The sequence below is a fragment of the Equus caballus genome, chromosome 2, assembly GCF_041296265.1.
Source record: "Equus caballus isolate H_3958 breed thoroughbred chromosome 2, TB-T2T, whole genome shotgun sequence".
In the NCBI taxonomy this organism is placed as follows: Eukaryota; Metazoa; Chordata; class Mammalia; order Perissodactyla; family Equidae; genus Equus; species Equus caballus.
This window is the reverse complement of record NC_091685.1, coordinates 86618426-86639680: the sequence shown is the minus strand read 5'-3', so window position 1 is coordinate 86639680 and position 21255 is coordinate 86618426. Positions and strand designations below refer to the sequence as shown.

General features: G+C 46.9%; 1 protein-coding gene across 5 annotated transcripts in view; it reads left to right on the top strand.

The window, feature by feature from the left end:
- The window catches only part of FHDC1 (FH2 domain containing 1), a 38052-nt gene extending 17253 nt beyond the window's left edge, over positions 1 to 20799 (top strand). For all 5 annotated transcript variants that reach the window (XM_023636425.2, XM_014737973.3, XM_070261463.1 and 2 more), the window contains 8 exons: positions 3976 to 4061; positions 4152 to 4252; positions 6299 to 6369; positions 6469 to 6576; positions 8638 to 8708; positions 10811 to 10928; positions 14345 to 14509; positions 16508 to 20799. In XM_023636425.2, the coding sequence (XP_023492193.2) occupies positions 3976 to 4061; positions 4152 to 4252; positions 6299 to 6369; positions 6469 to 6576; positions 8638 to 8708; positions 10811 to 10928; positions 14345 to 14509; positions 16508 to 18532 (2745 nt within the window). In that variant the 3' untranslated portion in view covers positions 18533 to 20799. The remainder of the gene's footprint in view (positions 1 to 3975; positions 4062 to 4151; positions 4253 to 6298; positions 6370 to 6468; positions 6577 to 8637; positions 8709 to 10810; positions 10929 to 14344; positions 14510 to 16507) is intronic.
- Positions 20800 to 21255: the final 456 nt, after the last annotated feature.

Below are 21255 nucleotides of genomic sequence, written 5' to 3'. Positions count from 1 at the left end.
CAGAGGTGATTAGACGGCAAAGGCTGTGGAAGACTAAGGGATTTTTCAAAGAAGCAGCTTAGCTGTCAAACCTCTCAGGTTTGAAAGAACTCTGTTTTTTGAGTTGTGTGTGGGATATAATTCGAAGGGCAGAATGTTAAAGGAAGGTGACTAAAACCCACCCAAGTGCTGCCCTGAGCCCCCCAGGCGCTACCCACCCCCCACCCCGCCCCTAATTAGCTAACCCCGGAAGACAGTGCCCTGCTGAGATGAAACCTTGCCCACGGCTCCTGAACTGCCTTGCCTGCCACTGAACCGGGCTGCAGCTGTTTCTCCCGTCACCCTCATGCGGCAGGGTCATCCTCAGCATGAATATCGGACGAGCTTGGTCACACTTCTCCTTGTTTATATTAGTGAGTCTTGGCTTTAGCTCACCACACCCTCCAAACTCAACTGGGAGCTTCCTTCAGCAGGAACTCCCTGACGGTCCCCAGGGCTGCTGGGCGCCCCTCCCTAAATCACTGTATGCTGGCAGAGCGAGCTGAAGCCACCTCAGGACTCATGCCCACTGCACGGACAGATTGGCTTTGTTATGAGTGCATGGCCTCTAGCACCACCAGGATCCGGGGCTGACCCTGGAGGCTTTGGTGGAGGATGGGGCTGAGGCCGAGGAGGAGCCAGGGCCAAGTGACAGAGGTTCAGGAATGTGGCAGAAGTATGCTAGTAAATGCATAAGCATGTGCATAACTGCGTGTCGCTAAGACTGTGTGTAACATTCTATGCCCATTTTTAGCCCAAGAAGGGACTAAGCACTGAGTGCCCCCATGTTCCAGACCCTGGACAGGGCAAAATTCAATCAAGGGAGGTAATATATTTCACATGCTTTGCCCACTGCCTGGCATAGAAAGTCAAGAAATCATCACTGTGAATATTTTGTGTATTTTTTTCATTTAATCCTCTCAGCCACGTTATAAGATAGTCCTCATTTTACAAAGGAGAAACTGAGGCTCACACAGTTAGCTAGAGCTTGTCTTGTGTTACGTGATTGATAGGCCCGAGTGGAAGGGGATTTGAACCCTGATGGTCCGACCCCAGAGCAGTTCCTTCTGCTCCAGTCCACCACCTCCCTCTGAGGAAGGAAGGGCAAAGGTTTGCAAAGCCCCGCCCTGCACCGTGCTGGGCCCCCAGCCTTTCCATCACCTCTGCCATCCCCAAGCGCTGGTCTGACTGAGTGTCACTTGAATAATACTGTAATCTTATCAGCATGCAGAAAAATATGAGCGGAAACAGCCCTTTTCTCTCCTGCGTTCTCAGCTGACAAGCCAGCCTGAGGTTAATTTGTTTTCAGGATTTCTCTGCCCTTCCTCACAAATCTTTTATCTGGCATGTTTGTTCATCTTGCCTCACGCTTGTGATTCCAACCTGCAGAGGAAGAAGGTAGACCCAGAAATAAAAGCACCGGGAGAGTGCTCTCTGTCCCGCGCAGTATTCCCTCAGCCTGAGAGGGGGCTGGAGGAGAAGCCAGGGGGTGGTGGGAGGGAGTCCCCTCCCAGCCTGCGAGCCCTTCCCTCTGGTGAGGCTGGTACCCTGTGGCTCCATCTTGGTTTCAGGGCTACAGGGCTGGAAGGTGCTAGAAATTTTCTGTTCTCTCTTGAAGCAGGTTGAGTTGCCTCCTCTGACATTTTTGTCTCCTCATTCCTACCTTCTCTGTTTCTTCTGTGCCTGGGAGGGGAGTGACAGGGACCAAAGCCCAGGGTCATCTGTTGGTGAGAAATCCTCCTATTTCAAGGCCATGTGAGTGGAATTAGATGGGATGAAGGAGTCCTGCCTTTGGGAATGTGTGAGTCTTCAGGAGCGTGCTGTTTGCTGTTAGGGCAGAAACCGGGCACAGCGAGGTCATGACGAGAGTCACTTGGCTCAGCCAACGAAATTATGCCTAACAATGCTGGATAAATGCTTTTTGATGATGATGAGAATGCATAATAATTATAGGGTTTGTTCACCTCTCTTTTTTACCTCCCTGCCACTGTGAAGGTAGAGTAATCTCTCTTAATGAACATAAATCTCATTTTGAAATGGAATTAAAAACTGTATGCATGGCATTTAAATTAAATGCTATCTTTTCATCACCATTCTCTTGAAATCCATAAACATTTTTAGCTCTTTACATAAGGGAAGGAGATTAATCATTGTTAAGTTACACTTGAGCACATGTTTAATAGAAATATCTACCAAGTTTACTTAGCGTGACCTGTTCTTGTGCTTTAGACAGAAAACTGTGCTGTTGTTTTCAGAAGTTTTGCACATGCTGCATATATGGTCTTATAAAAGGCACAACCTCACTTTGCCTCTGCCCATATATAGTGAATTGTTAGACTCTGGTTCAGAAGGGATCAGAATTCATCCTATGGCTTTCTCAGGTCAGAAACTAGGCACTGATTTGGGTTTAGCTAACCCAGAAGCTCCATCTCCCCTTAAATTTAGTAAGGCTAAAAATGGTAAATTCACTTTGGGGCCCCAAAGGTAGGGGAAATAATGCAATTCTATAAATGACCATTTTCTGCCTATGGGGGGACAAAAAGTAGTCTTAAGGACCAGTCTTCATACTAGGGTGTGCATCTGCATGTTACATTTTATGTTTTCAGATAATTGACGTGGATGTTTCAGTTTGTGAATCTTTGTAAATACTCCCTTCTCTGTGTTTTTGAGCTGTCATTTCTTACTTTTCAAGTGGCTTAAAAATCATGTTCTTTTTATGGGCACCCAACATAATCTAGGGGGTAAGAAGAGAGAAGGCTTTATAAAGAATAATAAAAAGAGGTTAGGGCTTATTGACAACACTTAGCTGCAAAGAGGGGCTGTCTACTTTCCTAGTAGTCTTAAGGCGCTACTCAGCAACAAGTGTTTCTGTTGAAAGACTCTGTGTTACTGTGGGCGGAGGAGTGTTTTTGCCACGGGGTTGATCCAGTTGTCTGTTTAGGGGAGGCGTGACCTGCTCTGTGATGCGGTTTGAGAACTTTCTCTTCGCCTCCATTCCCACCTACTCGCTGTTTGGCTATATTCCTATGTCAAACTGTTTTTTTTTTTTCTTTACTACAGTTCGAGGAATATTTTAATAACTTTTAGTTTAAACTTTTTTTACAAGAGTAATATATGTTCATCGTAGACATTTTGGAAAATAAAAATGAGCAGCAGAAGAAAATAATAATCATTGTAATACCATTACCTAGTGGAGGTGGGGCCTTTTAGTCTTGTCTGGTGTGGGCAGTGTAAGGTTAGGGGATGGTAGACACTTTTTTTTTAATTTATAGAAAAGGCATCCTACTGTACATACTGTTACTTTATTACCTGGTTTTTTCATAGGGGGATCTCTTGACATTGATTTTTCAGTTCAAGCCTTTTTCCTTTTTATCTTCCTGCTGGAGAGTTAGTGTGTCTTGGCCTCAACATACAACAGTCCTTTCTTGTAACACCAGAATATATGAAGGGGACTTTATCACAGAAGGGAGATCTTGTTGGACCGTACCCAGTCCAAGTATTTCATATCCCAAATACTCAAAACAATAAGGCTTTTCACTTATGACTTAAAGGACCGTGTTATAATGACTACCCAGTCTCCTCTTCCTTCTCTCTTCCAGATTATAATTTACAGAAAACTGTCATCTTTCGAACTGACCCTGTTTCTGTCTCCCTTTAGTTTCCTCCTGAGGACTCTGGTGGCTCCTGCTCTATGGCTTGTATGGGATTGTCTATACCCACAGACGTGACTCAGCTCTTCTCTTTCTGATTTGTTTGTTTGGTTCTTCTTCCTTTTTTAAAAAAAAAGTAGTAGATGTAATGATTTCCTTTTCTGTCTTTTCTTAGGTCTACATTTTTATCCATTTGAATTTAGCACTGAAATTCTGTTTTCTTAAATTCTAAGATGAAACTTAAAATCATGTTATATTTTAATCATGTTATTTTTTTCTCTGCCCCCCTTTTTCGTTTGTCTTTTAGATCAAGAAATTAAAAACATTTAGTGGCGATGTGTGCAAGCTGTCCCTGGCAGACTCCTTTCTGCACTGCTTAATTCAGGTGCCAAAGTAAGGACCACCCATCATTGTTCTTTGCAGAGTAGGGTTGTTACATGAATGACATCAAGTTCTACAGTTCTGCTTTTTAAAATTTTGCAGCTATTCACTTCGGATTGAAGCCATGGTGCTAAAGAAGGAATTTTTACCTTCTTGTTCTTCTCTGTACACAGATATAACAATTCTAAGAACTGCTACAAAAGGTAAGTACATACACGATGCTTCATGTCATTTGTTTTTATTAATTGTGGTGGCAGTTTATTTCTAAAAACTATTCAATTGAAATTAGGAGTGGAAGGTCCCATTTCTGATACACCCTAGAAAGGGAAGTGAGATGTCCCCAGGGATGACATTTAAGGCTTATTTTCATTTCCTTTCCCCCCTTGTTAGTGAATTATTTAATTAACTGACCAATCAATCAATTAATTAGTGTATTATCCTCCCATAAAAGCAGCTTTCTTTCGTCTCAAGCTTCGGAGTAAAGCTTGCTGGTTGCAGCTCATTCTTGTTCTTTTCCTAGGTTAGCTTTCTGTGTGTGTGTGTGGAGTGTGTGTGTGTGGGGGGGCGGGCTGCGGTGTGTGTGGTGTTTATGTGGTGGTGTCTGCTCACAGCCTGGGCCCCTGGGCCAGTGGCATCTCTCCTCATGCTCTGGCCTCTGTTGGTGTCTCAAGACCTTCCTTTTCCAGAAGCAGACCTCCTGACTCCTGACTCCTCCCGGGCGTCTCCAGTGTGACCCTTCTCCCAGCATCCTGATGTTTCTTCTACCACCCACTTCCCCTCCAGACTCTAACATCTGGTGGGCTAGTTACATTTGAGATGGGCGAGTTGGTCATTTCCGTTTCTGTGTACAACTTGCTCCATTTTTGCTCACCTCGCATGGGTGGACCCTCAGAGTTGCTCTAGTCTCTCACTCCACAGGGATGGGAGCTGTGCCTTCTGGCATTTATGGCACTGAGAATGCAGCCCCAGCATTTGCATTTGCCTTCTTCTGGTCTCCTCTCCGAGGCAAAATCTCTGGCGCTCCCTGACCCTCACATTTTCCGGCATTCCTCAGCACCAGCCTGATTTCCCCGCGGTCATTTTCCAGATTTCTTGTTACTGTTGTAGCATGTCTATTTGTATGTGATTTTCCTGTTTAGTTGCTCTGGCCTGTGTCGAGATAAAGCTTTTCTCTTCACCCCGTCATATGTTCTTCATTTGAGAGAGGAGACAAAGAATTAAGGAGAATTTTTCTTCTTTTAGTATAAAGGCCTTTTCAAATTTCTTCCATTACCCAGGCTATTGCAGCAACTTTGGGAGGGTTGTTCCTCCTGTTCAAACAGAGGTGGAAGAACGTGTTTCCCATTGAGCAGTGTAAACTTGCAGGCACGGTGGAAGCGTTTCTTATCTAGTTACCCTTCCAAACTGGCCTTCTTAGATAACATAATATAGGCAGTGATCCAAATGTAATTTTTTTAAAGTAATACCAGACTTAATGGAGAATATTAACTTAAAAATATCATAGGTGACATTTTATCATTGATATAGACTGTAATATTAATAATCGAACTTTCTTTTTACCTTTTCCTATACATTAACAGTTTTTAATAGTTTATTTGTGTAGGTGTGTATACAAAAGATTCTGTGTTTAAAGAACCAGTTTACCAATATATTTCAAGGGATAAGTTCCTTTTTAAATCTTTAAGCCAATCCAAATGAAATGCGTAGTTTTGAATAAAATGGAAAGATTCTCTGGGTGACTGGTCCCGAAGGGAAGGTACTTTGCAAGTTATTTGCATGTCATCCCAGTCTGTTTATTTTTTATCTCCTTGTAGCTCATCGACTAAGCAAAATGTTGCTTGCTATTAGTTTTCAGATTCCATAAATATAGTCTCAAAGGCTAGTGGAGCTAAAGGAAGAAAACAGAGGAATAACAGCTGAGGAGAAACTTATTCCTATAACACAGTGTGCTGCTTTTCATCAGGCCTTTGCGTTGTCCACTGCTTGAAAATTTTCATTATTGAAGTCTTTTGTGATATTTAGGTGTCGTATGTATTTGATTCCCAGGTAAACACTAGGACTCGCATTGCCAGTAGCAAATGGTGCATCAGATGTACCATCGATGTGCTGCTCTGTTTGTTTCTCAGTCTTTGCACAGAGTTTCGGGTCAGAGCCTGCTTCAGACACACTTGAATTTGGATGTGGGAGCTGTCTTTTGTGTATTTAAGCTGAAGGCTTCTCTAAGCCCTGCGATGTGTTCTTTTTGACAGAGCTGATGTCGTGCGAGGAGCTGCATTCGATATTACACTTGGTGCTACAGGCGGGGAATATCATGAATGCAGTAAGTAAAGTTCAAGAGAATTAAAATGTTCTATTTCCAACTTTATGTATCTGTCTAAAGGTATATGCATATTTTTTTCTTTTGATTTGTCTTCTTTAGGGAGGGTATGCTGGCAATGCAGTAGGATTTAAACTGTCTTCTTTGCTCAAATTGGCAGACACAAAAGCCAACAAACCTGGGATGAATCTTCTGCACTTTGTCGCACAGGTATGTGGAAGTGACTTACCCAGAGAGAGAAAGTATGTGACTCCCCCTGGAGGGGCTGGAGTTTTTACGAGGCATGAGGTGGCGTCAAACAGAGTTAGGAAAGGGCATGGCGGGTTCCAAGATGGTTCTGTTTGCAGCAGCCCTATCTGCAAATTCCTGGGTTGAGCTGTGCCTAGGGTTATAGGACTGGAGGGAAGTGGAGGGATCAGGGGAGTGAGGCAGAGGTCAGGGCTGGTGAATCAAGATTGGGAAGGATTCAAATCCCGAAGCTAGGGAATTTGGATTGCATGCTTTAGCAGTGGGGAGTCAATAGAAGTCTGTGCACAGCCTAATGGCCTGACCAGGTTTGTTTTTGTGTTTAAGAAAATGAGGCAATGTGGAGGATGGGTTGGGGCAGAGAGAGAACTAGAAGTAGAAACGCCTCTTGGTGGAAGTCGACTCTAATTATTTGGTGAGAGTTAAGATTCAGAGTAATAGCCACAAGGATGCAGAGTAGAGGCCTGGGTGTTGAAATATTTCCGATGTTGAATTGACTTGATTTTTCACTATGTGTGAAGAGTGAGGGGGTCAGAGCAATTAAGAAGATCACTTCCATTTTTTTTCCTTTGTGAGCTGTGGGTTAGAGTGCCCTACCACAGGCTAGCACAGAGTTTGGGATCTGGACCCTGTCCATCACTTCCATTTTTGACTGGGTCCGTGTGACATCAAAATAACTAGTTAGAAAGCGAAGAATCAGCCAAGGACAGTTATCTCTTTGTTGTTAAATTATCTCAAATAACGAATTGTACCGATTTGTCCGTCCTTCATTGAGTCACCCTGTTGTTTTGACAGCAATCACATAGAGGTAACTTGAACGCTCGGAGGAAGCCACATTGCATGCTTGTTTCAAGTGTGAGCTTCAGAACGGGGCCGAACTGGGAGATTGTGACTTGTCCTTTATTAGCTGTACTTCCTGAGACAAGTCACTTAAACCTTAAGACCCTCAATTTCTTCATCTAATGATGGGGTTAGTGATACTTACCAAAAACCGGGTAATTGACGAGGCCAAAGGAGATAATTCCATAAAGCACTTAGCTCAATTTTGGAATATAGTAAATGCTCCATAAATAATACACACTATTATTACTATATACTTCTGAAGACAGAGGGCACATTTAACTCAGCACTAATTTAAAAGTTAATTTCAGGGGCCGGCCAGATGGCATAGTGGTTAAGTTCTGCACACTCTGCTTCAGCAGCCCAGGGTGCTCAGGTTCAGACCCCAGGTGTGGACCTACACTGCTCATCAAGCCATGCTACGGCAGTCGATGACCCACATACAAAATAGAGGAAGATGGGCACAGATATTAGCTCACAGACACTCTTCCTCAAGCAAAAAGAGGACGATTGGCAACAGGTATTAGCTCAGGGCCAATCTTCTGCACCAAAAAAAAAGTTAATTTTCAGGGCATTCAAACCAGAAAATGTGTTCCTCGGCCCATGTGGTTTGCAGAGAGTTCTTCAGGCAGCTGTTTTAGATCCATGATCCAGGTGCTCTGTGTAACTAGGTCCCTGCCCATGGGAAAAAGTGTCCCGAGTTGGTAACTGCTCCCTTCCCATCTGCCTGCCTCGCCCCCTCTGCACAGATAAAGAATCCAAACACCCCTGTGGCTTGTGCACCTTCTGATTAAACTCAGTTTGCAAACTGGTTTAACCGCTGAAGGTATCTCAGTTATTTAAAGGCATTCTCATAGGTACGGGTGGTATTTAATCAGCATATATTGGATTCTCTTCGAGACAATGGGCCCTGCTAAGCTGCCACCCCCTTCTGTTGAGTATTCATGCACATGAATTGTGTTTTGTGTCAGGATCAGTAGCTCTGGGAAGTTAAACGTATCTTGAGAGTAGGGGAGTTCTGGTAAGTCTTACTGAGAATATCAGAGTTCATGGCTCAGTGAGTTGCTTTGAATGAATCAAGCAAAAAAACGGGAACAGTGATGTTAAATTTCCCTTAAGCCCTGAGAAAATGATTTTGTTCCAGTTTTATCCATATAGTGAGAGGAAATTCTGTTTTTGTTCCAGGAAGCACAAAAGAAAGATGCCATTCTTCTAAACTTTTCTGAAAAATTGCATCACGTTCAGGAGGCTGCTAGGTAAGCAAGGAAGACTGAAAGAGAATTGTGAGAATTCAAGGGTTTTTTAAAAACTATCTTCCTATGAAAATTGATGGATATTTTATAACTTTTGCATTCAAGTTTGAACTTTAAAAAGTTTTGTCTTGTTGAACTTTCAGACATTGTTTTCATTTGCTTACAGAGGTGTGTGTGCACCTTTGGAATTTGGGAGTTTTGAAAAATTAATCTTTCTTTTTAATCTAAAAAAACCTGTTGCAGTCTATTCTAATGAATATCATCAGTGTAAAAAAAAAATATGGATTAAGAACTTCAAATCCCTCCACACCCAAAAGAAAGAGCTCAAACAACACAGCCTGTACCCTGGGAGTTGGTACATATCAGTCAAACTTGAAGGACCGTCCCTCACTGTTCCCATGTATAATCTAGCATGGAACATTTATTTTCTATTGCATTAGAAGAAGTTGGAAACATACCAAGGGCTGTGAAAGGATTTTGTTTTAAACTAGTCACTTAACTTTACAGAGAAAGTACCTACCCAACACAAAGCTCTATTAACATCACTTTAATTTTCTTCTGATCCTAATATAGATGTGTATTTTATAGTTGTAATCTGTGTATACTGCTATTTCAACTTCTCTGTTTTTAAATTTATAATTCATTTTCATGTATTCAGTGGTAAATGTTCTATAACTAGCTTTTTGGGAAAAAAAGTCCTCATTTGCAGCATTTGCTGATTTCCATGGCATAAATACTGTTACCGTGGCTGATTTCAAGCTACCAACGTGGCATCACTGACTGCGGAGTTGGGAAGAGGTACCCATACCCATAGTCGCCTCTTGAGAGCTGGCTTCAGCACCCTACTTCATGGATCAACCCAGTTTGTGTCATATACTTATTATCTGAGTGATTGTATCCAGTTAGGACAGCTCTGAACCATGTGCATAAACACATGAACTGTAGTTTTTTGAGCTAAGCCCTGTCACTGGACAGTATCTCAATGTTATTGACTTGAACATCTAACCACAGATTGCATGTCTTTCCCGAAGGGAGATTATCAGTCCAAAGGTGTAAACAGTTCACAGTGCATGTTTACAGATCATCTGATTATTCCCCCCAAAAAACGAGCATCTTATAAGATATAGACTGTTTTGATTTTGAATTACTAAAAGAAATTAGTGTGGGAATACTTTTTCCTCTGATTAGTATAGAAATGTTACTAAGAGATAGAGAGAGAGAAATAACCATTACATTTTTGAACTGACATTTCTGGTCAGAGTTAGATGGAGAAGGTTAGCTAGATATTGTCTTAGAAAAAAACCAATTCAGTAAGTTTTGTTTATTTGAAATGGAAGGTGAAATACGCTTGTGAAGTACAAACAGATCATAGATGGGTGCCAGTGACCAATGAAAGTGGAAAGCTTTATTGCAAAAAGAGAAGTTAGATTGACAATGGAAGCATGAAAGCATCCTAATTTATAAATTTGCAAATGGAATTCCACCTGGATTTTAGATGTCATTTATGCACTTTACCAAGTGACAAAAATATCATTCATACTCTACTAATCTTGGTTTGACATATAGAACAAAAGCCTTCAATCAGTCCTCCCATTGCTTTGCAGAATTGGTAGCTCTGTGTTAGCTCTCTCTAAAGCACGCAGTGCTTACCCTGGCTGTCTGAGGCAAGCGACATGAAGTCTGCTTAGAATCTCCATGTTACCCTTAATGTTGGGATTGTCAACATACGTGCTGTCTTGCTTTTCCTGAGTTAGAGCTTTTTGTTTGTGTTTAGTGGCCAGAGGAGCGTGTAAGGATCTGAGTCCTGCTGGCTTTAGCTTTTAATGCTTATTGCATAAAGGTTCAGACTAGTCCCATGGTTTTGGTTATCTCGCTACCAAGAACAAGGCTACAGCATACTCTCTCTGACCCAGTGTGTCTTCAGGAAGGAATCACCTCCTAAAAAAACATAGAAGGAAGCTCTAAATACAGGGATGGGTAAAGGTGACCACAGTAGCTCTCCCTTTCTGTTTCTAGGGTTGACCGATGGTTGGTCTTGTTTGATGTACCTGCATGACACATGGCTTCCCTGTGCCAGCTGCCCACTCTCCCCTTTCTTCTTTTAGATTATCTCTGGATAACACGGAGGCAGAGCTACACTCGCTCTTTGTCAGGACGAGATCTCTAAAGGAAAACATCCAGCGGGATGGTGAACTTTGTCAGCAGATGGAAGATTTCCTTCAGGTTTGTGGGTGATTCAAGTCAGTCCCTCTAATTTCATCTTCCAGCAGCACCGCTGAGGCTGGTTAAATTTGCATGGGTGTGTTTGTGGAAGAAACAGGTGCCCATTCATATTTTCCCCCCAAGTCAGTAAAAGGAACTTGGTATTTCACTGCTCATTCTCTGCTGGATTGTTTTTTCAGCAGAGGCTATTCAATATAGTCCAAACCGAAGATGTTTGTTGGGGCCTGGGCCCCTGTTGATCACGGCCCCATTTGCGTGATGGCACCCCACTGTAGTGAATGGGCGTCAGCTCTTGTGCTTACACTTGGCGGCTCATGCCTGGCAACTCAAGTTTTGGTTCTAAACCATGGTTTAGGAGTGCCTGTCTCCCACTCAAACTTTTGGACAACAGAATGAAGTTCCCCAGAAGTCGTAAAGACACCTGAGAACTTGGGCTGTTGTTCCTCCCCTTGTTTTTATTGAAGAAGCAAGCGGTGTTTGGCGTGTGTTCTAATGAGCGCGGGAGACACAGTACAGCTGCGCCTAGCAACGCCCAGGAGACATCAGCCCCACAGGGTGTGTCGGGCGCTGCTCCGAATAACATCAACAAGAAAACAGCAGAGTGGACGTGTTTGTGACAGCTCATTGTGACTCACTAATCACATAGTCTGACATACTTCTTCTATCTTCCTTATTTAAAAAAAAGTGGCCCCTTTTCATGCTTCCAGTCTTCAGTGAAACGGCGTGCTACCGTAAATGTCAGTGCTTTGAGACTCACAAGGTGGACTCTGTGTGGCAGGCTGCCCTTGGCACCAGGAAGAAACAGTGAGCTCCAAAGCTTGCGCCAACCTAGGCCTTTACTCGTAATTAGGCTACCTCAAATATTATGAGCTTCAGCTCCCATCGCAAACATTTGATTTTGTTGGGCTCTGCTGTGAGTTGATTTTTATCGTTAAACGTGTGTTCCGTATTTTCTTTCAAATATAACCAAACTCTGATTTTCCCTTTAAAGTGCACAGATTTTTCTCAAAGTGAAACCACAGAGCAAACGCCGCCACAGAAATACCTGACAGTAGGCAAGAGAGTACGCCACAGTAAGCACATTCAAATGAAACCAGTCCAGAAACCCAGGGAGAGGGCCCATCACACATCGAGATAAGAATTCTGGATGTCTCGTTCTCCAGTTCTTACATTAAATATTAATATCTTATGCTAAATAGTAATACAGAGAGGCTTATGATGAAATCAGGTCTGTCTTAGCTGCGCCTCTAGCCAGCTCTTCAGAGGCAACCTTGTTTTTAACTCCAAATGCTTCTTTCTGGTGGTAATTTTTATCTCTGTAAATAAAATCTTACACACAGCTATTTATTTTTCTTTTTCAAATTCAATTTCTTTTTAAATAGGGGAGATAGAATTTTTTAAGGTGGGTTAAGGTCAGGCCGTGAAGGGCTCTGAATGCATCTGAACACTTTGGACTTTGTGCTTTGAGCCGTGGAGAACCACTGAAGATTTTTGACCAGAAAAATGACAGGAACACAGTTTTGCAGATCTATGTCAGTATTTTGACCCTGTAGGCAAGAAATACCGAGTAAATTGTTTTGGAACTTTGGTCCGTAACAAACAAGTTGGAGATGGAAAGTTGAATTTGCTACCACAACTGCTAATCTGTCATCAATCACGCTTGTCAGTGTAGCTTCGGGCTTTTTCGTTTGGGGCCCTAAATGTGTAGAAAATGAACTCTTGGCAAAGAACTCTGAGCTTGGTGATTTTTCAGATCCATATTTGGAATGTTTAGGACTTTCCCAAGTCCTAAAGGTGACTGCATTGCATTGAAGTTTTTCCTTCCTGGTATGTTCTCAATACCCACCGGATCTAGTGATGAGACCTACGGGGTGGAGCTAAGCGACCATATAGATTCTTGTCAAGTGTCCTCTTTTTCTGCACGTGAGCTGTTCTTGGCTGGAATCCACCTTTCCCCCTGTGGAAGAATGACAGGCAAAAATTTATCCTTTCGTTAACAACCTTCTTTCCATAAAGAAAAATATGGCATGCATGCACACACTGCCTTGGGCTACTGACTCAGATGGTTACTTTCTCTGCTATTAGGTTTCCTAAATAGTGTTGGTTTCCTGCTACCTCTTGAATGTGTTTGTAAGAAAAGGGCTTTTAAGGGGGAAAGTGCGTTGGAAATTCCAAGTCTTCTTGGAATTTCTCTTTCGGTTCTGTAACTCTCTGGCCATGTTCAAGTGGCAATCCCACTCCTCAAGAGTGGGCAACCTATAACTTCACGATTGCTAGGCCCGTCCCCTCACTCAAAAAGAACTTTCTCAAATATAAGCCTTTTTAAAAACATGATGTGTTATTTCATAAAGTAAAATACTTCATACATTTCTTCCTCATATAAGCCTTATTCCCCAGTGAAAAAGAAAGCAGCATGAGACTTCACCGTGATCCCAGATATTCAGCCTCCAGGGGGTGGTGCCTCCTCCAACCTGCCGTGTCCTCGTTTCAGCTCAGCATTCGATGTCACTGAGTGGCAGTCAGGGAAGTGTGTTTGTGCCCCTCGACCCTAGTGGATCCCCATCCTGGAAGCGTTGGGAGCTCACTAAAGGAAAGCAAGCTCTTTCATTCCCACTGCTTGGTTGCGGCAGTACTTGGGTCTGTAGGGGCCCTGCAGACTTTGTCTAGAAGAATTAGGAGAAAATGAAGAAGTAAAGAGGATGGACTTGTATAGGGCAGTAATTCCCAGCCGTGGGTACCCATCAGAGTTTTAATAAAGTATTAATGGCAGGTCCACCGCAAGCCTACTAAATTGCGTGGGTGGGGTCCAAGCACGGACTGTAGACAGAGGTCCGTGGCTGACTTGGGTAAGGACCCATGCATGAGTAGCCCTGGCTGGGCTGTCGGTCTAGGCACGAGAGCTTCAGTCCTGTGGGGGTGACACTGACCCTGACACAGCTCATTTGGGGTTAAATTTTAACTCGCTTTCAACAGGGCAGCCTTCTCAGCAGACAACTCCTCCATCCAACAAGGGCCTTCTGGGACCCTGAAGTAAACTCTTGGCCAGTGTAAGACTCAGTTTTAAGAGAAGGAAGACGCAGACGCAGAATAGGTCTTCCTTAATAAAACCAGCTGTACGCCCATGTCACTTTTTCAATGACATGAAAGGTGAACATTTTGTTAGTTGTTTTGTTAGTGGCATTCTCTTGTGGCTTCCAGGGCTCACGCAGGAGTTCATCTTGCTTCCCCAAGGTTTGGTTTGGGTTGAATTTCTTTCCTTTTGGCTCCGAGTGCATTGGGCTCACAATAAACCTTCCCTTTCTCAAGACCTGAAATTGAACCCAGGAGCATGTCTTCCCTGGGCACCACTCGGGCCGCTGAGCACCTCACCCGCTGACCCTGTTTCCTTCAGCGTGTGCTTGTTTGTTTTCCTGCAGTTTGCGGTGGAAAAGCTGACAGAACTGGAGCGCTGGAAAGGAGAGCTCCAGGACGAGGCCCACACCCTGATCGATTTTTTCTGTGAAGACAAGGAAACCATGAAACTGGACGAATGCCTTCAGATATTTAGAGACTTTTGTATCAGATTCAACAAGGCAGTTAAGGTACGGCTGTGGCCATCTCTGTGTTTTCTGAGTTGTTTGGGTTTTTATTTTTCTTCTTCCGAACCCAGCCCTCTGCACACGGCGGAAAGGTGGTTCAGCATTGCCGCAGTTCCGGGAAAGTCTGGCCTCGGTGTTCTTGCCAGGCTCCTGGTTGGGGTTACTGGGAAGCGGCTGTGCCATCCCAGCCCTGAGCGCTTCCGTATCGTCAGGAATCTGGCACTTGGCTGCTTCTGCTACTTTGCTGCTCATACAAACACTTGCTTCAATGCCCTGAAAGCATTTTGTTGGTAAAGTTTATTTATAATGGCGGTCACAATATTAAAAAGTCTGAAGATCCTGAACATCTTTCTCACCCTCCCCCCAGCCCCAGGGGAGAAGGTTTCCTCTTTCAGGGAGGACTTCTTTGTGGTGGGATGATCCAAAGGTCCCCTCTCACCTATTTTAAGCACCATAGCCCTTGCCCAGGGTGGGGTTGGCACCACGGCGACCGTGTTGTCCCAGCCAGAGCGGGCTTTGAAATTCTCAAATATTTAGGGAACCTATTGCCGTCTGAGCACAACAGTTACACTTCTTGCCCTTCAACCACCAATTCTAGTAATCTCTGAGTTCAGTGCAGAAGCCAGAAGACTCTCTGGGTTGCTTGGCTTTGCAAATAAAACTTTCATCTGTCAATTAAAAACAAAACAACATCTTTTCACGTCAGGTGGTGCCGAGGAACCGAATACTTGTGCATCCTCTCTTTCCCTATATTTTAAAAGCAGGTTTGGCCATAGCTGAATTTCTTTGAGGACTGGCCAGATTTCTCTGCAGTCCTAAGTGAGTAGCCCAGAGTTACTTCAGACCTCAACCCTTCCTTTCTCTCTCCAGCTAAGAGAAGGCAGCTAAGCCTCTGGCCACGTTTACTCTCCCATGTCCAAGCAGTGAGCTCAGCAGGGGAGGCGGTGGTGGGTGGTTGAGGCGAAATCGGCTCTTTCTGAGGCCGTCACTCCGGGTCAGAATCATATAGGCTGGAGAGGCCACCTGTGGGATGCTGTCCACCCAGCTGCCCTGAGAGCCAGGAGCTGGCCCTACCCCAACTGCAGGCAGCCTTGAAAGGAGAGGCCTCAGAGGCCTAGGAACACAGGGAGTCTGAGACCAGAGCTGCAGGAGAAGCCAAGCGTCCCCAGCCAGAGCCAGAGCCTCACAGAAACTTGGACGGGAAAGTCCACCGTCTGGGGAAAGTGATTTTCAAGTAAAAAGTACTAAGGATAACAGATTTGGGTTGTGAGAGCCACATATTTATGTGACACAGATATATTTAAAGTGCACAGCCAGGCGGTGAAGTGTGCTTTGGTTTGTGCATTTGTGCTGGTTGCATTTTGTTGGGGGAGCTTAGAGCAGGGATGTTCACCAGGGAGCATTCGGACAACAGAGATTTGAAAGGCCTCTCTTAATATCTTGGGTATACATTTATGCATCCAAATCCTTTTTAAGTAGAATGTGCTGCACATGAGTGTGTGTGTATGTGTGTGTGCGTACATGTATTCATGCAACTCAGAGGTACAATTTCAGGCTCCCTCTTTTAACACCCATGGTCTTTTTCTCTCTGCCACTGCCTACATAGCCCTTTCCTGGAAGTCCTTTCTCTCTTGCCCTGCTTAGAAACCAGGTTGGGTTTCCTGGGAGTTGAGGTTGCAGATATGTGTGGAATCATAGTCTACCCTGAGGGGACAATGGAAGTTGGGCCCAGAGATCCGATGAAAACCTTAGCTTGTTGGGGCCAGACCTGATGTGCTCCTCCCGTCAGATCCTCAAGTGGGGCTGGGGGAAGCCAGCCCTCCCCACACACACGCACGTGCAGACACACACAGTCTCTCTCAGTGAAGCTCGTGACCCAGGCCTCTCCTCTCTGCGCGTCTCGCTCACTGGGCTCCCGGGGCAGGTGGCTGTGGAATTGCACGTAGGACCTTCCCTCGTCGTGCCTCATGCATCCTTGGGCTTCTCTCTGCCCCTTTTCAGGACAACCATGACCGGGAGGTGCAGGAGCTGAGGCAGCAGCAGCGGCTAAAGGAGCTGGAGGAGAAGCGTCGCTCCTGGGCAGCCGGGGAGCTTGGGGGCTTCGGCCGGAGCAGCAGTGAGAATGACGTGGAGCAGCTGACTAAGAAGGGCGCGGAGGCCCTGCCCTCGTTCCTGCACGCCAGGCCCGTCAGCCCCTCCTACCGCCCCCCCAACGCGCGCCGCTCGCGCCTGTCGCTGGGCCTCATCGCCGACCGCGAGCTACTCACCTTCCTGGAGAGCTCCACCGGCGGCCCCTCCGAGGAGCCCGCCAGGTTTCACAGCCTGCCCCGGAGCAGCCCCCGGCCCGCTGGACCCACCGTGGCCTGGACGGATCCTGCAGAGCCAAGGGGCCAGGACTCCGGGCGCGCACACAGACCTGGGGCCTCAGAGAGCCGGGAGGAAGCCCCCGAGTCCCCCTCAGCGTGGCAGAGCCAGCCGCCAGCGCCCGGGCCTGCGGAGCCTGCCTCCGCCTCCCCCCGAGCGCAGCGCGGCGGGTCCAGCATCCTCCGAAAGAGGAACAGCGAACCTGTGGGCCTGGGTCCCGCCCGGTCCCCTCCACTCTCGCCGCTGGCTCTGGGGATTAAGGAGCACGAGCTGGTGACCGGACTGGCCCAGTTTGACCTCCAGGGTTCCAAAGGCCCAGAGACACCCCGGCTGATCCTGAATGACTCCAGCCCAATGGCGTCTCTGGGGGATGGGAGCCGCCTGACACCTGTGGGCAGAGGTGCCCAGGCGGGTCGCAGCCCAGCCCCGGGGGGTGATGGGGCTGCCCCTGATGAGCCCAGCAGCGCAGCTCTGGTATCTGTAGGCAGCAGCGACCCTGAGAGCAAAGATCCGGGGTCTCTGATCTACATCTCGGACACCACCGACTGCTCGCTGACCCTAGACTCCTCGGAGGGAGCCGACTCCAGACCGGGACCTGGGGAGCGGGAGGCGGGGGGCGAACGAGATGGCTCCATGTCCTCTGGGGCTGGGGAGACGGCTGGCAGCCAGGTCTCCTCTAACCCCGCTTCCAGCCCCCCCAGGGAGGCCCCTGCCCCGGTCTCCGTGAAAAGCCAGCCTAGCTCCAAGGGTGGCCTTCCGAGGGACAGACCCGCCAAAGGGAAGGATGTGATGGGGCCGAAGAGAAACTCCCTCAAAGACGCGTCCCAGGGGGCCTCCAGGCCCGCGAGCGCGCGGCGGGGCCAGGGGGCGGCGCCCAGGCCGGTGCGGACCCTGAACGCGTCGGAGAGCGAGAGCATGCGCAAGGTCGTGCCGCTCTCCCGGGCCGGCAGGGGCCCCGCGGGCTGGACGCGGCCCCCTCGGGACACCCCCGGCAGCACCGACGCGCCGTGGTCGCGCCGCAGCTCTGTGAGGGGGACCTCGGAAACGTCGCCCAGGAGGCCCTCCACGGGGTCGGGGGCGGTGGCGGAGGAGCAGAGGCTGCCCCGAGCGAGCGGCAGCTCCAGCAGCGCGCGTCCCGGGAAGGAGCCCCCGCTGCAGCGCAGGGGCTCCGTCAGGAAGCCCAGCGCCAAGCCCCTCAGGAACGTCCCCAGACAGAAACCTGAGGACAGTAAGATCTGCTGCTCCAACTCCCAGGGCCTCGGGAGACCCCAAGAAGAGCCCAGGCGGCCGCCGGCTCCCAGCGTCCCCCGTGTCCAAGCCCCCATCCCGAGCTTTGCCCGAAACACTGTCGCCTCCTCATCTCGGTCCACGAGAACAGAGGCCCCTTCTGTGGCCAGAGCCCCTGGCATCACGCGGACAGTCTCGCAGCGGCAGCTGAGGGTGAAGAGTACCCCTGAGGATGCTGCCCCCAAGGACAGCGGCGCCCTGCGGCGGGCCAGCAGCGCCCGCGCCCCCAAAAAGTGTTCAGAGTCTTCTGCGGGTTCCAGTACCAACACGGAGGCCCCTCTGAAGGGCAGAGGGGCTGGGGAAAGGGCCTCGCTCCGCCTGAAAGACTCACATGCGACCACGCCCAGGAACATCCTTCATCCCTTCCGGAAGTGATGGGTGCCTGTCCTTTGTCACCTCCTGGGGTTCAGATGGAGAGGACTGGCTTCTGTGAAAGGCCAACACCAAATGTCTTTGTTCCACGTAAAGAGACCCACTGGTGTCACCGAAGGCACAATCTGGGAGGCCGGTGGACCGCCGCCTGCTGCGCTGACTCCTGCTATGAAATCCTGAGTCTGGACGTGTGTCACCCGGTGAGGGGCCGGCACCTAGGCGCACACACCGCGGAGGTGTGTGCAAGCGAACCCTCTCCCCCAAAACGAAGACCCAGTCGACGTGTAAAATGTCATTCTTATGTAACGAGTAAAAAAAGAATTTTGGCCAGTTTTTATACGTCAAAGACTTATTTTTTAATATAAGAATTAAGTTTTGTTCCAGTTGGTTCCTTTTGCAGAGTGAAATGCCTCCCTGGAAAAAAAGAAGAAAAACCCCTTAATATGAAGATATTTTTATCTTCCTGTGTTCCCTGGTCTCAGGGTTCCCCCTGCCCACACACCAAGCATTGCAGGCGGCTGGACTTCTCTGCCAGCCCTTGGTGTTCTGTGGTTGGCCCCATCTCCTTGAAGATGTTCCTGCCTTGCTCACCCCTCACTGTGTGACTCTGGGTGAGGGTTTGCGTGTGAGCAGGAGGGAAAGCGAGACTGGAGGACAGAAATCACATGCTGCGGGCAAGTCTTTCCTGGAGATGAGCGGCAGCCCCTGGGAGGATGCTGGATCTTCTAGAGTTTAGAAGTGCCGAATTATAATGGAAAGGCATCAAGGGCTGTCCAGCTGAGCACGTCTCTCCCGATCTGTGTTTTCTCATTTGTGTGTCTGTTGTAAAACTGAGTGAAGGCTGCTATGACTTGGGTTCACTCCAGTTACGGGAGGAGTAAGCCCTTCCGTGTCCCATTCTTCTTCCTCCCTTCTCTCTTTGCTCCCAGCCCTTCCTTCTTTGCTCATGTGACCTGGAGCCTGGAGAGTCTCTCTGTCTCTCTGTCTCTCTCTCTCAGCGATGATACTTTTTAATGCTGATGTCTATTCTTTGATACAGTGGTTTTAAAATCCCGAGAAAAACCAAATTAAATCGTTGAAAACAGACCAAAAATATGAACTTGCTTTCAGAAGAACTTAAATCATCAGAAACTTTTTTTTTTTTTTAATCAGGCTTCATTCAAAAGAAAGCAGAAAACATACCTTTTCTACTCAGTATCCATTCATTGCTGTCCTCTGAGATTAATTGGGAAGTGTGGGAATTCTTGAAACTTTACTGAGTTTAAAAAATTTCCCTTGACTTTTTTTCACTTTTGATCACTTATTAGTGAAACCTCATGTTAGATCCAACAGTGATGGGTGGATTTAGGCCAATATGATGTATTTGTGATGAATCTATGTGGGTAATGTTACAGTCTCCCTCCTGTAAAATGTGGCCATCCATCCAAATTAGTTGGAAGCTGAGCTTCCATAAGTCAGCTAAATTGAAAAAGTAAATTTTATGGCTGAAGAAGTAAGACATCTGACCGCAAAAACCTCTTGTAAAAATAGCCCTGAGTGGTTGTTTCCAGGGCTGCACAAAGATGGTTATGGAATCCTGAGCTGTTTGTCACCATCTAAAAAAGCCTAAGAAATCATATTTAACCGTGCAGACAACGTTCAAAACATAGGGCCCATGGGTGGGTGGAGATGGATGAAAGAGGTCAAAAATTTTTGGATTTGTGGATGGTGATGGGGTCCCGACCCTTAGGCAGGACCTGGGGACCAGGAGCTGGAGACCCAGCTCCATCGCCAATGCCGTGTGACTTTGGCAAGTCACTCCCTCCCCCTAAACTCCTGTTTCCCAGTCTGCAGAAGTGGGGACATGGCCTCAATGATGGTCTCCAAGGGCCTTCTAGCTCCAAGAGTGCGAGTCATCATAAGCAACCAATGACCCATCTGCCCTGGGATGAACTTCTCCCAACCAACCCCCAGCATCTCTGCAGCACAGGCCTCGCGTAAAGGCCTGCTCGGAAGAAGGCACCTTGAGAATGGGTTGCTGCTGTGAAATCCCGAGAAGTGGTGTATTTACTTAGCCCTGTGGACAACTTCTGTGTATACATCTGTGCGAGCAGGTGATCATTCTATTACCTTTTATTGGTAGTAAACTTGGAAAAATAATTTAAGTATATAAAGGAGAAATGTACATAAGTTTCTATATAAATTTGTTAAGATGAACTGAATGTATTTAAAGGTCCATTTATATGTTCTTTTACGTACCACGTAGTTTAATAAAGTTCCTGTTTATGGGAGTTGTGTTTTATGCTTTACCTGCTTCTGTGGGGGTGTGCGTGTGATCCTGGCGGGAGGGTGTGTAATTTCCCGCACAACGAGAAGGTGGATGCAGGAGGTGCGGAAGGGTTGAGATACAGCAATCTTATCCTCAAAAGCCTCAAGAACCAAAATTAGGTTGTTGATGTGTGTCATCTTGGTAGCACAGAACCTGCATTTAACTGAGGGCTGGGGAGCGGGCCTTGCGCCAGACCTGTGGGAACGCAGGCGTGCATCTGATACACAGGCTGTCGATGGAATGTTCAGCATCTCGTACACGCTCACATTATTCCATGTTTGGGGCCAAGCTTTGTGTAATCTCCATGGGGCCGGCAAGTCTGGATCTGCTCCTGTGTGTCCTCATGTGTTTTGGCTCAGGACACTATTGGGAAATCGCAGCTCACCTCTGCGGCTGGCTCAGGAATGAGCAGAGAAGG